The sequence below is a fragment of the Anarrhichthys ocellatus genome, unplaced genomic scaffold, assembly GCF_004355925.1.
Source record: "Anarrhichthys ocellatus isolate YVR2014 unplaced genomic scaffold, GSC_Weel_1.0 scaffold6, whole genome shotgun sequence".
NCBI lineage: Eukaryota > Metazoa > Chordata > Actinopteri > Perciformes > Anarhichadidae > Anarrhichthys > Anarrhichthys ocellatus.
The window spans coordinates 12,771,524-12,785,414 of record NW_022280036.1 but is presented as its reverse complement, the minus strand read 5'-3'; the positions used below and the strand labels follow the sequence as shown (position 1 = coordinate 12,785,414).

Below are 13,891 nucleotides of genomic sequence, written 5' to 3'. Positions count from 1 at the left end.
CAGCAGATGTGGCTTCTTGTTTCTGCCACATAGAATCTGAAGCTTTAAACTGGGCCCCAGTAGTGTCTGAGTGGGACCTTGAATTAGAGTATGACATTACATACTGAGTGCGGAGCAATGTTTGTCTAAAACACATCTCGTTATGATTATGTAAGTTTAATTCACATTAATGATCTGCTTTTTGTCATGCTGCCCACTACGTACCTATTCTCCCTTGAAGAATAGGACTGAATGAATGTAGGTTTATTGCAAGTTCACAAAAAGTTTTTTGAATGAAAACAGCTGACTGTGAAAACGACACTCTGAGAGCTGAGAGAATGAACCAAAATACTAAAGCTAAACAATGGGCCAAATATTGCTATTAAGCTCAATAAAGCAAGTGATAATTATCTGGTGAAGCCTCATATTAGATGTGGCTGAACATTAAGTTACTATACTATACAATAGTACTTTAATACTTTAAATTCATTTCTTTGTAATAGTTCTAAAGTTAATAAATCAGTAAATGAACGAATCACTTCTTCCACCACGGCCCTTTTTTTTTAACTGTGAAAAGCCATGTTATGGTTTTCTTGGCAATGTACAGAAAAGGTAACGGATCTGTCGGTGCTCACCGCCGTCTATTTTAAATTGCTGCGGAAATTGTGTGCTTCCTCGCGCTCATATTTTACAATAAATTACTGATAATTTGCAGACAGTGAGAGTTGCAGCATAGCTGAGCATAGCCCTGACAAATTACATGTTAATAACCTGCTTAAATATCCCAAGACAGTGGTGCAGCATGCTCCTTCAAGCCTTATTTCAATCTCTTAGTGCTCCTTTGGCTCCACTGCTGGACTGTTGCCATGAAACGCTGCCATTGTGAGAGGAAGTCCAATCATTGCTCAGGTGTTTACTTTAAACCTGACATCCTGCCTCCGCTATTTGATAGCCTGGAAATAAGGGTGTTGCTCTAGGCTTGTTGATTTGTGTATGCGTGTTTACAGAACTCCTCATAAATCCATAATCGTTCTTTCAATATTTCTCTTCTGCATCTCCATGAAGCAGGTGTTGGAATTTGGACAAGCTCGGTCAGTGGATGAGGATGGCAAAGACGACTAAGCCTCTTAAGTTTTGTGCCAGAGAGGAAAATTGTTTTTCATTAGAGTGATGATTTTGATAATCTCCACTGGATTGAGCCCAAGAAGTCAGTACATGAAATTCTGCAGGATATTTGTTTGTGTTTTGCAGTAAGTTAGAACAGATGGAAAAGTTACAGCATTTATGCGTTGTGGAGGAAATACAGAAGAGCATTATTTTGAATGTGAGCATGTTGATCATTGATATCATAAAAACTCTGATGGCTCTTTTATTTGCTGTCCTGCTCTTACCACATCTGTTTAATCCTGGACATTATTGTCTTTATGGGGCATTAACACCTTTTTAAAAATCCCCTCTTTCGGTGACCATCTGCTTTTATGAGGCCATTGTACAATGATGCCATTGTACAATGGCATTGTAGCCAACTTATCCGTTTGTCGTTATTACCTTCCATAACACTCAATTATTTAGGAGGTGTTCCTTTGCCTCCTAATTTGAGGGCTTCCGATATCTTTTTGGCATTAACAGAGTGGATGATGCAGTGGCTCATTTGCACACATAGCTACTTAGCTTTGTAGGGGAAATGATCGGTGCAATATAACACGGTCTTTACAACCCTAATAATGGATTTCTGTGTGTGAGGTAAGTGTCATTTTGGGCATCAGTGTTGAGAGGTGCGGCGCCATATGCTTGCACATGTCATTGACTTTGATATCGTCACTCATTAACACCATCATGTGCTGGTAGCCTGGTGTTTTTATTGAAGGAAACGGTGTTAAAAAACAAAGTCATGTACTGACTTGAGCCCTGATGTTTCCGCATACTGTCTGTTTTGCCAGCTCACACTCCACTCCTCTTGTGCAGGGATCTTGGGTCTCTGTGACATTTATAGAGCGTGTGTCGTGATTTTTCCGAAGCAAAACATGGATAAACAAACAAAGTGCACCTCCTAAGCTGTTGTGTCATTGTTAAAGAGAGCGAATGGGCACATAAAGCTGAAGGCAGATGCTTTATATTCAAATGAATAAGTCAAAGCATAAAAAGTTTGATATTTGATTCATGTGACACTGGTCCAACTCCATCCCTTACAAAACATGTTTATATTAGTACTAACTGGCCTTTCCAAATACATTTGGAGGAAGCATCATTGCTGCCTGCATTACACTCACTGGCAACATTCTTCCCAATCCAGGAAGTTTCAAGATCAATATCAAGGCACACTTTATTTGTTGCCGATGGGAAGTTTGTTTTGGAGTTCCACGACAAAATCAACGAAATCAACACACGCAGAGTAACGACACTATCAGAACATAAAACCAGTAACACACATAAAACCACCAATCATAAAAAAGAAGACATAGTTTGATGATCCTATCCTGTCGAGGAGTCGTATGAATGAGGGTGAGGTGGGTGTTGTGATGTACAGAGAGTTCAATGTGTTGGTATATAGCAAGGTTATACGGAAACATTGTGCTTTTGGCTTAGTATGGAATAACTCATTGTGTCCTGTTTAGTGCTTTTAAGTATTTAACTAAGGCCTTGATATTTCCTGAACTTTTTTCAGTTCACTAAACATAACCATGAACAAATGTTAATCATGCTTTTGTTGCCCTGAGAGGATATTGGAGGGAAAATAAATTGGATGCAGTGCATTGGCAGTAAACATTTTACAGATACTTTAAATATTCATATTCCTTGTGATGTTCAATGTTGATAAAAAAAAACCAAAAGAACTGTAATACCTGTGATATTATGTTTCCTGATTGGTACTCGGAAGTATGTGACATCACTATTGCCCAACTGGACCCTGTCCACTGTAGCTCATTGAAAAGAGCCCGGACAAATACAGAAATCTGTCAACTGAAGGAACCCAAACCTTTCTAACTATAGCATTTTTTTCCCTTCATGTTGGACCACATTTTTCATATTAAGAAGCCGATTTAAGAAAATATATTTTTTGGGCCTTTTGAAGCCTAAAAAAATCATTACTTGCTGTTTTGATTGTTCTGCATTGGACATACAACTTAGATGAAAACCCTGACCTGATTATTTCGGCTGAAAGCCTCCATAAAGAAAGATCCATACCTATAAATAAGCATGAATATAAACACATTTAATATAAACACATACGGTTGTTATTGTCACACAGTTTGCCCTACAGGACAATGTAGATAGGCATCTGTGGCCAACAGTGTTTTGTCATTATCATAAGCTTATATTATGCAATCTTTTTTATTTTCACTCTGCCAATCTTTCCTCCATCATTTCCTCGAAATTGCATTTCACCACCGTGAGAGTGCACTTACACATTCTGTCTTTAATTTGTTTTAGTCCTGCAGAAGTTTGTGATTATAAATCTGTAATTAATCCGTCTCCTCGTAAGAGGAAGTCCCAACATCTCAGTACAACGGTGCAAGTACAGATTCCTGACACAAACTGCCCATTACCCACCGACCAGCTACCAGACCATATTAATTACCTCTGCCACCTTGCTCAAACAGCTCTGTCTGGCTAATTCCGTAGTGTCCTTCTGGCACAAGTCAATGCAACTTCAAGGCTCAGGGCTTCCTAGTAATTGGAACAAACATGGCAGTAGTGATGTTTGGAGCTAAATCTTTGCCAGAGGCACTGTTGACTGCAGTTGTATTATCCTCTTTGTCACAGCTCTCAATAAAGGCACACAGCTCGAGATACACATACTGACAAACCTTGTAATCCTGATTATAATAATCCTTTATGAAAATACCTTATTACATCCTGTCTGCAGAAGTTTTGTCAGTCAATTGATTGATCTGATTCGTGAATTTGTGCATGAATAACAATTCCTCAAACAAACGCTTGACTTAGCGCACATGTTGTGGAATATAAACACCTGTTATATATAATATACACCTATTTACTACAGGATGTATGTAAATGTTATGTATTATTTAACTACAGGGTTGCGGAGTTAATGTGTGTTACCATATTAACTCTGGGTTATTGTACCGAACAGATGCTTGTTTGAAGCCTGGCCCCCTTGTTGATTTTACACATTAAACTGCATATGTTCCATTGTCTTGCCTGAAGAATTTTCTGTCCTTTTGAGCTTAAGTGAACATGCTGCTTTGAAGTGGCAGACTCTCCCAGATCCTCTCTGCGCTCTGCAATTAGCCAGACGGACTCTTGTTTCCTTAGTGACAACTGGAAAGCAGGTATTGCCTTCTAGCCTACAAACCACAGGCCTGCTTTGTTTCTCACTCAGCCAAACATGAACAGTGTGCATGGTCTACCCCCTTCATCTCCCGAGCCACTGAAATCCTCTCTCCATAACATTTTGATGAAGGTGCTCTCAGGAAAAATACATTTCTGCATTTAGACAGCCTTTTTCCTTTTCTACACCGCCGTCTAAAAAAAGTTTGGATTTATATTTTAGATGAAAATTTGAATGAGCAGAATTGTCTCTTTCCCTTCTTGTTTCTTTACGTTTGGCCTGTTTCCCATATTACGCAGGAAATCATTGGAAAAACTCAGTGTTTCTGTTTATTTATCACCAAAGTAATTATACATGTGAATTCACAATTGAATGACAGATGGCGTGAAGGCAAATAACGAACAGGCATGCTCAATTGCAGCTCATGATTGATACCTCAAAGGCAGCAGAAGCGTACTAACCTGCTAGTTAAATGATGTTGTGAACATTCAGCAGCCGGCTGTAAACTATTTACAGAAATCCCAACAAGCTGATTGAAACACTGCATCTTAGTTTGTAAGTGTGTCTTTTAGAAGCAAATTTTGAAAAAAAAAAAAAAGGAATATGCAGTTGAGTTGATGAACCAACAGAGAATCATCATCTGATCCGCTCAGCTTTAGGGAGCTTTATAGTTTCAGCTCATTGTTTAAATAAATGGAGTAAATAACTCCGTCAGCAACAACTCTGGAGTGTACAAACTTAATTCCGCAGCAGCAAACTGCATTATATTTTGGGTGGCCAGTTAGGGCTGCATGCTCAAGGACCTCTCGAGGTTTTGGTGAATCACGCTTTCACAAAAGAGTTCTTATTTCCTGTTTATACTGCCTCAGACTGTCTGCTGACTCCCCACTCACTGTTCACCCTACTAACCTCACCTACCCTTTGTAGGTATCAATATTATTATAATATGTATTATTAATATTCCCAGCCATTCTTTGCCACAGCCCTAATCAGATGGATACAGATAAGAGAAAATTATTAGAAATAGAAAGGATTAAATTTGTCACAGTAGCTTGCATCTTTGTTTTATGCACAATCACAGCATTACAATACACTGGATTGAGGAAGAGCCATGTTCCTCTTGTGTCATGATCAGAGTGAATTACTTTGACGTACCAATCTTACTCTGTCCCGAAGTCAAGGAATAAGACAAAAGCGGCCTCAAATTTCTTTGTTCCAGACGTGAAGGATTTGCACTTACAGACAAATATAGTTGGATGGGAGAGGGATAAGAGCCAAGAATAAAATGATTGCAATTTCCAATCTGGAGCTGAACAGCAGTATGAGCAGAGATGAGATGCAAACCAAGAATCCCTTTGGGGGTGAAGAATATGGATTATAGGATCCTGCTGCTGGTCCACAAGGACGCAGGTAATCGCTCAGCTGTTTGATATCCTCTTGTAGGTTGTGCTTGATGCTACTGTGGGCTTTTTACTCACCCTGAAGAATATCTGATGATATGATCAATGTTTTTTTTCCTTCTTTTATCTTTGACACCTTTTAAGGAGCAGACCTTTACTTTCAGGGGTTGCAACTCCCGTAGAGTCCTTGTGTTGCATTGCCAGCCCTGCAGCCTGTTACAAGAGATTGTATGTGTTTCAGGTTATGGATCCCAGTGGCATAATGAAATAGATTGCTTACTGAATGCAAGAGGAGCTGCCTGTGTGTGTGTGTGTGTGTGTTTATGGATACAAGTGATATTGTATATATTCCTACACATTTAACTGCACTAAATGCTCACTCACAAAAAAAATCGTACATGTGGTTTTCAGAATATAAGCTTTTGGTTATAACATACAGTTTTAAAAAATACAGGCTGTCCACATTTTCATTGAGCGAAACTGGGCACAGATGGCTCTAATGTAATCTCTTCAATCTGCTATTAATCACACTGGACAGAAATGAGGGAAAAGACTGCATGAAAGGTCGTGAAAAGTTGGATTTGTAGGATGGTGTCTCATGATAACTATATGCAAGAAGTGCGTTTAGCATTGATTTTGACCCTTATTTTTCTTAACAGGTTTACCTTTACCAATTTATTGTATTGCCAAACCCAACAATGACTATCCTCATTCCAATTTTTACGCATACAATCTTCATCTCAGCAGTTGTGACCAGGGATTCAACAGAGCTGGAGGCAGCAGGATCATAGCTCCATACACGGTTCAGGTGCAGTTTAGTCCAAACACATCAGCCTCAAGCCGGAGGCACCTCTGCTGCAGTGAGCAAGCGGGGCCTTCACTTTCACACTTACATTTTGGTCAATGCTCACAAGGAGCCAATTATTCAGAGAAATCATGTTATAGCAGAAAAAAATCTGAGAACTTGTTGACACGCACTGCAGTAACCTGGTTACTCTAAATTCCAACATGCAGCTGGTCAACCCACAAGATGTCTCCAGTCTCTTACAATCCACTCTTCTTTTTATATGAACAGAACATTCCCCTAATTTGAGAGAGATGTTTTTACTAAATCTTGTTTAAAGAAAGGTAGAACCACCGTGTTTGATCAACTTCAATTTCCGCAGTCGAAATTGCCAGTCGCTTGGCTTGGAAAGTTATTTCCTCTTGCACAACCCTTAGCAACTGTAAAGCAGTAAAGGAAATGTACTGACCATCAAAAACACACACAATTGGAACCATTAGGTTCAATATAGATCAAATACATCATACTATTTCAACCAAAGAAGTTCGAAAGGGTTTACATCCTTGAATCCAGGCTTTTCATAGGATGGTGTCAAACAAGCAAAAAAGCCGAGACAATTCCCTGCATGCAGACTCTTCAGATGCAAAAAGAATCCACCATGAATACTCCAAGTGCAAAAGACGTTTGCTGATAAGTTCAAGTTGTTGGTAAATGATTGGTCATTGCTGTTTGCCTGAAAGCCTATTCATGTATGTATACATCTTGAAACCTAAATGTTCACTTTTCACTTGTCTTAGTTTTCTCTCTTATATCGTCCTCTGATAAGTTTGCCAAAAAAATGCATTCTAAAAATACAAATTTGGCCATTTGCATCTGCTCTCTAAATTACCAAAGGACTGTTGTTGTCGACAAATTTGAAATGTTCACTTTAATATTTCATTTGACACAGCTGCCAGAAGAAAGATAGCAGCCACAGCAGAGACTGAGAGGACAAAGGCCACACAAAGAAGAGAAGAGTGAGCCTAATAAGAAAAATAGTGGTGATAACACACTAACTGCTGATAACAAATAAAAAGGGACACTGAGTGGCAGCTGTATATTTCCAAAACTAATCACATTTAGGAGTTCCAATTTGCAGGAAATTAACATCAAAATTGCATCTGAAGGACCTAGACATCTTGACTAAATTTGAATTCTGCCACCAACCTTTTCTTTTAAATAAATTAGACACCCAGGCTTCCTGCACTTTATTTATTTATACATTTTCTTTCCCTTTCTGACCTTATATTGCTTGACGAGCACTCAACAATTTGTGTGAGTCGCTACAAAATCACCCACAAATCATTTAAACCACTGATTGTTTTTTGATGTTTTGATGTTAATTCTCTAATCCAGATATTCAAATTCAAAGAGACGTTGGGCTGACACCTCAGTTGTCTGCTCCATCTGACACACTATGGGAATAGAAAGGGACACGGAGGACAGGAGTATGTATGATTATCTACTAAAATGTTTGCGGATCGTTGGCAAAGTGTCTCTCCACACACAGCGGAGGAGAGACCGGTGAAGTGAAGATAATGTGGTTGGTACCGGTAACAAACAGTCTCGGTAGTGAATAGTGTGACATTTGTAGAATTTTATTCCAGTGGTGTTTGCGAATGTTTGTTTCCGACTCGTGTGATCCAACCATTTCCAATAATGCCATATTACAAACACGATTGTCTCTCATGAAATATTCTTGCCCGCGCACGCAATGCATCTGCATGGCTGAGTCGTACACAGGCGCACATAGCCTAAATACACACACATGAGACTTTTAGTAAATCATCAGGTGCGCACATTTCTTGTCTTCCGTAAACCTTTCTACCCTCCAAACACGTACACGCACACACACACGCACACACACACACACACACAGGGATTTCTGCAATGAGTGACTTTACCTTGATCTACTAGTTTGATTAAGCGATATGCTGGAGATTGAGATGTGATTGAATTGTGCTCAGTCACCGGCTGCCATGGTCAAAGTCATTACAGCTGACAAACTGTGTTCAAGCTAAAGAGTGAAGAGTCCTTGAGGTGAACTGAAGCCTATTACGAAGCTATAACAACAATGAACTGCTTTAGAACAAGGATTAATGACGCATATTGAAACGTTAAAGCACGTTTCAATATGATCATAAATGAATAGTTGAGTATCCTGTACTCAGTGTGGTTTAATAGTTTAATTTCTAGGAGAGAGCATCAAGAGCTTGATATATTGTTTTTTATAAAACCATACATGTGCAGCCTTGCAGCACTGCAGCAGAGACACACGGCTGCTCATGTTTCCCCCTCATCACAAATCCTACTTTAACCGCAGGGAGAGCCTACATATGAATAATGTCATCACCTTTGTGTGACTTCAAAATATTGATCATATTTTAGTGTTGCCCCACAAGAGAAGAAGAGAGAAAGGATTAGACTTTATTCAGTGTCGAGTTTGCTTTTCAAACACATTGCCGGTGTATTTCGCAGTGGTGGAGGGAATATATAAGTACCTTAAAAGTAAAAGTAAAAGTACCAATCCTACAATGTAAAAATTACACCACAAGCAAAAACCTTGCTTTTAAAATACTAAAGTAAATTAATTATATTACTGTTGCATTGGTGTGAGCAGCGTTGATCTCTTGTAGCTGGAACTAGTTTTAACTTGTTTATATACAGTTGGGCAGTTTAGTTTAGCCGGTGGTTTCAACATAGATGACGGAGTCGTGAGATGATTAATGGGAGAGCAAAGTAGCAAAGTAGAGAGCAAAGTTCTGCCACACAAATCTGTCTACATTTTCTGTACTTTTCTCTAATCTTTACCCTTTTGTGAAATATTGAAAAGTGTTGCATTTTGGGCCCTGAGCATTGAAATTAAACCACCTGAGACGTTAGAAGTGAAATGTCTCTTAACTGTAACTGCTAACAAATCACAAGCGGCCCAAACTAGACTCTACTTTTGTAACAAATCGCAAGACAAATCGTTTGTAGCCACTTATGTGTAGCTCATTGTCAGTTAACTCACCCTTCTGAGAGGGAAATATCTGGTATGTGAAGAAAATTGAGTTAGGTCTGACTTGTAGTAACGATACAAGAATAAAACAACGCTCACAGTGTCACGTTTGATCATCAGATTCACAGCTCACTCAATAATCGGCGTGTTGGAGTACTCGCTGTATATCGTTTTGAAACACTACTAAAGTAAATTAACAAAGCATGGTGTTTCATTAGCTCATCATGTGTTTTTTGTGTGTCTTAATGTGAAAGGTAACTGGTACCTACTCCTGTCAAATACATGTAGTGAGTAAAAAGTAAAATATTTCCCTCTGAAATGTTGTGGAGTAGAAGTACATAATAAAATAATCTTTCGTAAGTGTGCTTCATTACTTTCCACCACTGGCATTTCAAAAGTTATGCTTTAACCTGACTGATAGATGTATGGAAATACTTACTGTCTTTTGTGCTTTGCTCACAGCTACACCCTGCGTGTTGTCGGCAACGGGATCAAGGCTCAGAGTGCCAACCCTGAAGTCAAAGTGAAGGGAGCAGACCCTGTGATAAATCAGATCATTGACAAGCTGAAGCACGTCAATCAGGTGAGCCCCCCTTGTTGTCTCTAAATATTTACTGTATCTACACTATAGGAAATCTTTCTCTTTTTTTGTAGCTCTCACTCCAAGTCCAATTTAAGTCTATAAAAAAAAAAAAATGACTGTAATGTCAAATGTCTAATTCCATCCCTCATTCTATCAAACATATGGTATCTGCCTCCTCAGGCAATATGCTAATTCTCTGTGAGTCTTTGTGAGTTTATGGAACATTAAGTATCTCTCGTTAAATTCTGGCTTGTTTTTCAAGGTACACAGAAAAGAAACAACTGCTCACAGAGCTGTAGCCTCTTATTCATGACCTTTGAATAATCATATCATCTTTCATATTACCAGTAAGTAACGGCTAATAGAAAACTATCCTCAAATGCAAAACCATCTCCAGGCAATGAAAAAAAAAATCAATCTTTACACAGTTAGAAACTCATTTTGTCTGGTTTGCGTGTCTTCATATTTACAAAATTCTTTTTCTGCTCTTTGTCAAAGTCAATGTAGCTTTTCTATCACCCGGCCTGCACGTTTGTGCTGCTGTGGCTCCTTTCAGTGCTGTTTATCTCTCAGTATGATGAGATTAGAGCAGTTTACTGGAGCACTTTCTCTTCTGCAGCTTCAATAACAGCTGCTGTAGCAGCTTCTGGGTTGTTGTACTGTGGCAGCAGTTTCACATGTCTGTTGCTTTGGTTTCCCAAGTGGCAGGCTGAAGGCCAGGTCATCTCTCTTGACCTGGTGCTGGCACCCCCTCCCTGACTAATTCACACCATCTGTGGGATGTCAGAACACATAAATCTATATCATAACCATTTGAGAGCACCTGATCTGCCTCGTTGACATTCACTGTGTACGTGTCTTTCTCTCTGTGTGTGTTTTTTTTTGCCAGCTGCATCTTAAATGTGCTTCTTTGCATACGTCCTTGTGGTTTTGTGAATTTTAACCTAAAGGAGAAAGACTGTTTTATGCTTTTAAGCTTAGAAAGCTAAGAAATTGTTTATCTGCTGCACATGATTTACTGTTACCATGAAACAGATCACGATCGTCAGATCAGCAGAGCTTATGTAATCATTTATAATCTTCTGAGAGCAAGTCCTTCAGTGACTGTCGTCTGTTGCTTTGTTTTAAAACTGATGCTTTGTTTGAACACGTTTGTGCCGTCACAAGCAGCGATGAAACATGACACTTGGGCACAACACTTATGTGTAGCTCATTATCAGTTAACTCACCCTTCTGAGAGGGAAATATCTGGTGTGTGATGAAAATTGAGTTAGGTCTGACTTGTAGCAAAGATCGAAGAATAAAACAACGCTCACAGTGTGACATTTGATTTTCAGATTCACAGCTCATTCAATAATCGGTGTGTTGGAGCACCAACAGTATATCGAATTTGTCTGTTTTTGCTTCAGTTTTGGAATACTTTTTTTCAGCCCTTTCACAGTCTTTGAAATCTGTTGAATTTTTGAAGAAGTCTCTTTAACAATTCAAAGACAGTAACAGAGTAGATACACGGTTTCTTTCAAAAAGTTGTGACTGCCTCTTCCAGCAACATTTCTTCCAAGTTTACTTGGAAATTAATAGATGAATAAAAAGAAAAGTTTGGTATGAATGTAATAAAAGTCAAACACCTTACACTGACTTACTGTCTGCCAATTGTCCTCAAAAAAATCTGCCAATGTAAATGCATATAAAAGATTTGTTCAGCAAAGGCAACATGAAATTAAATGATAACGCAACCTCAACGGAGTTTCAACCAGAGCTGATTTACAATGTCTTTCTTTCTGTTATATGATGTGTTTTCTGTCATGATCCTACCTCCCAATAAGTTGGTCTGAAAACAAATGAATGTTTATTATTAAAAGACATTGTCAGATTCATATTTTTTACATATTTTTTGAGACTCGTGCAGCGTCAGTTGGTTGGTTGGTCGACCACTTTGATTCACAGCTATGGATTGCCGTGACATTTTACTCAGACATTAGCCTTTGAACCCTGACATTCCATCCAACACATATCAAGTGAAAACAAAACAAAAATAAACACATTTTGTAAAGGCATTTATGGTTCCCAAATGATTTATCCTGATGACTTTGGTTGATCCCCTGACTTTTCCTCTGGTGCCACAATGAGATTAGTATTGGATGGATTGCCATGAAATGTGGTACACACATTCACATCCCTCTCAGGATAAATTGGACTAACATTGGTCACCTGATTTTTCATTTAACGCCATCATTCGTCAACATTTTTATTGGTCCAATATGACCAAATACCTGCAAAACTAACAACATTTCCATCAGCCTCAGCTGCACTTAGTGCTTAGCAAATAGCACGCTAAACTGTAGTGAACAGGTAGTAGACTCTCAGTTTTGTTTAGACCTGGGGGCTCATGAAATTTAAACATTAGTGAAATATATTCACACATTAACAAATTTAGCTATCTTCTAAATACTCTCATTAGCATCCTAACAATTATCCAGCTACATACGATTGATAGCGTCATAAATTGTCAAGGCAGCTGTATAAAATCACTGACATTTCCGACCAGCATGATGATTCATAGAGCTCAACAACACCAACAGCTGTTCTCACTCCCAACATGTCAAATACGGCAGCTTGATCGGTGGTCCCACGCTTCAAACTATGATGCTCTACATGGCCATAGTTAAGGTGGTAGTAAAGGAGGAAGTCCGGTGAGGTAGGGAGGAGGAGGTGGATGAGGAGGAGGGGGGATGGTTGGGTCCAAAAACACACCTAGGTGACCACTGTTCATGCCCTCTGTGAAACCAAAAATCAACGTTGAGTTGTAACCTACGTAACCAAAGTTACATGACGTACTTAACTTAAGTTGCATACGTAATGTACTAAATGTGGCAAATGTCCATATTTTAACATTAGTAGTTTTGTTGCTTCAAACGAACTGACACATGCAAAGATGACTCGTGCAAAACTGATGCTAGAAGGATACGTACGTCATAGTTTGAAGCTTAGGGCCACAGACCAAGCTGCCATATTTGAAGAGTTGAGTGTTGACAAAAACACCCATGTTTGACACACTTCAGCAAAGGCATTACAAGTATATTACCCACAGCTCCAACAATCCCCCACCTAAGTAATAACAAACAAAAGAAAGTGCTAATTAGTCCCTCAGAATATAAATATAAAGTATGAAATGAATTCGCTCAGGGAATTAACAGCTTTTCTGTTAATTAAAGACACCACAAATGCAACACAGGAGTCTAGTTTTTAGCTGTTAAACAGAAGTTCATGTTAGGTGTAAGAATAAAACAAGAATCTCCAAAAACTTTCTATATCACTTGAAACACTCGGAGATTAGTGTTTTGTTACTCTGTAAATTTCATCCAGTCATTGTTAAAGCTGTATTCCGTGTACTCATTTCTGAATGAGAGATTCATAAGAGATCTTTGAGGCACCAAATCCATCTTCAACAATTTTAGACAAGATTTGGAGACACTGACAACAGATCACAATTTTACTCCAGCTTCTAGATTTTCCTGCTAATCTTTTCTGTTTAATTTGCTGGTTTAATCTGAATGTGGCCAATTTAATACCTTGTTCATCACTGAGGTGTGAGGTGTGATGGCTGCCTTCAGTAGTGTTCAAAAAGCTTCTTTCTTGTAAAATTGAGAGCCCTCAAAAGTTAGATGTTTGTTGTCAAAATCTACTTGTGTTGAATTCAACACTTGCCCTTTTGCACAAGTGCTGTTTGCCAAATCCTCATGTTCTGTGCCAGCACTGCCTCCAGCACATGCAGACAAAATATAAATAAAGACACCCTGCCTGTTCTGCT

The 13,891-nt window shown here is 38.8% G+C and overlaps 1 protein-coding gene across 1 annotated transcript in view; it reads left to right on the top strand.

The window, feature by feature from the left end:
* The window catches only part of gpc5a (glypican 5a), a 136,380-nt gene that overhangs the window by 45,687 nt on the left and 76,802 nt on the right, over nucleotides 1–13,891 (top strand). The window contains exon 8 of the mRNA XM_031846837.1: nucleotides 9,960–10,080. Within this exon, the coding sequence (XP_031702697.1) occupies nucleotides 9,960–10,080 (121 nt within the window). The remainder of the gene's footprint in view (nucleotides 1–9,959; nucleotides 10,081–13,891) is intronic.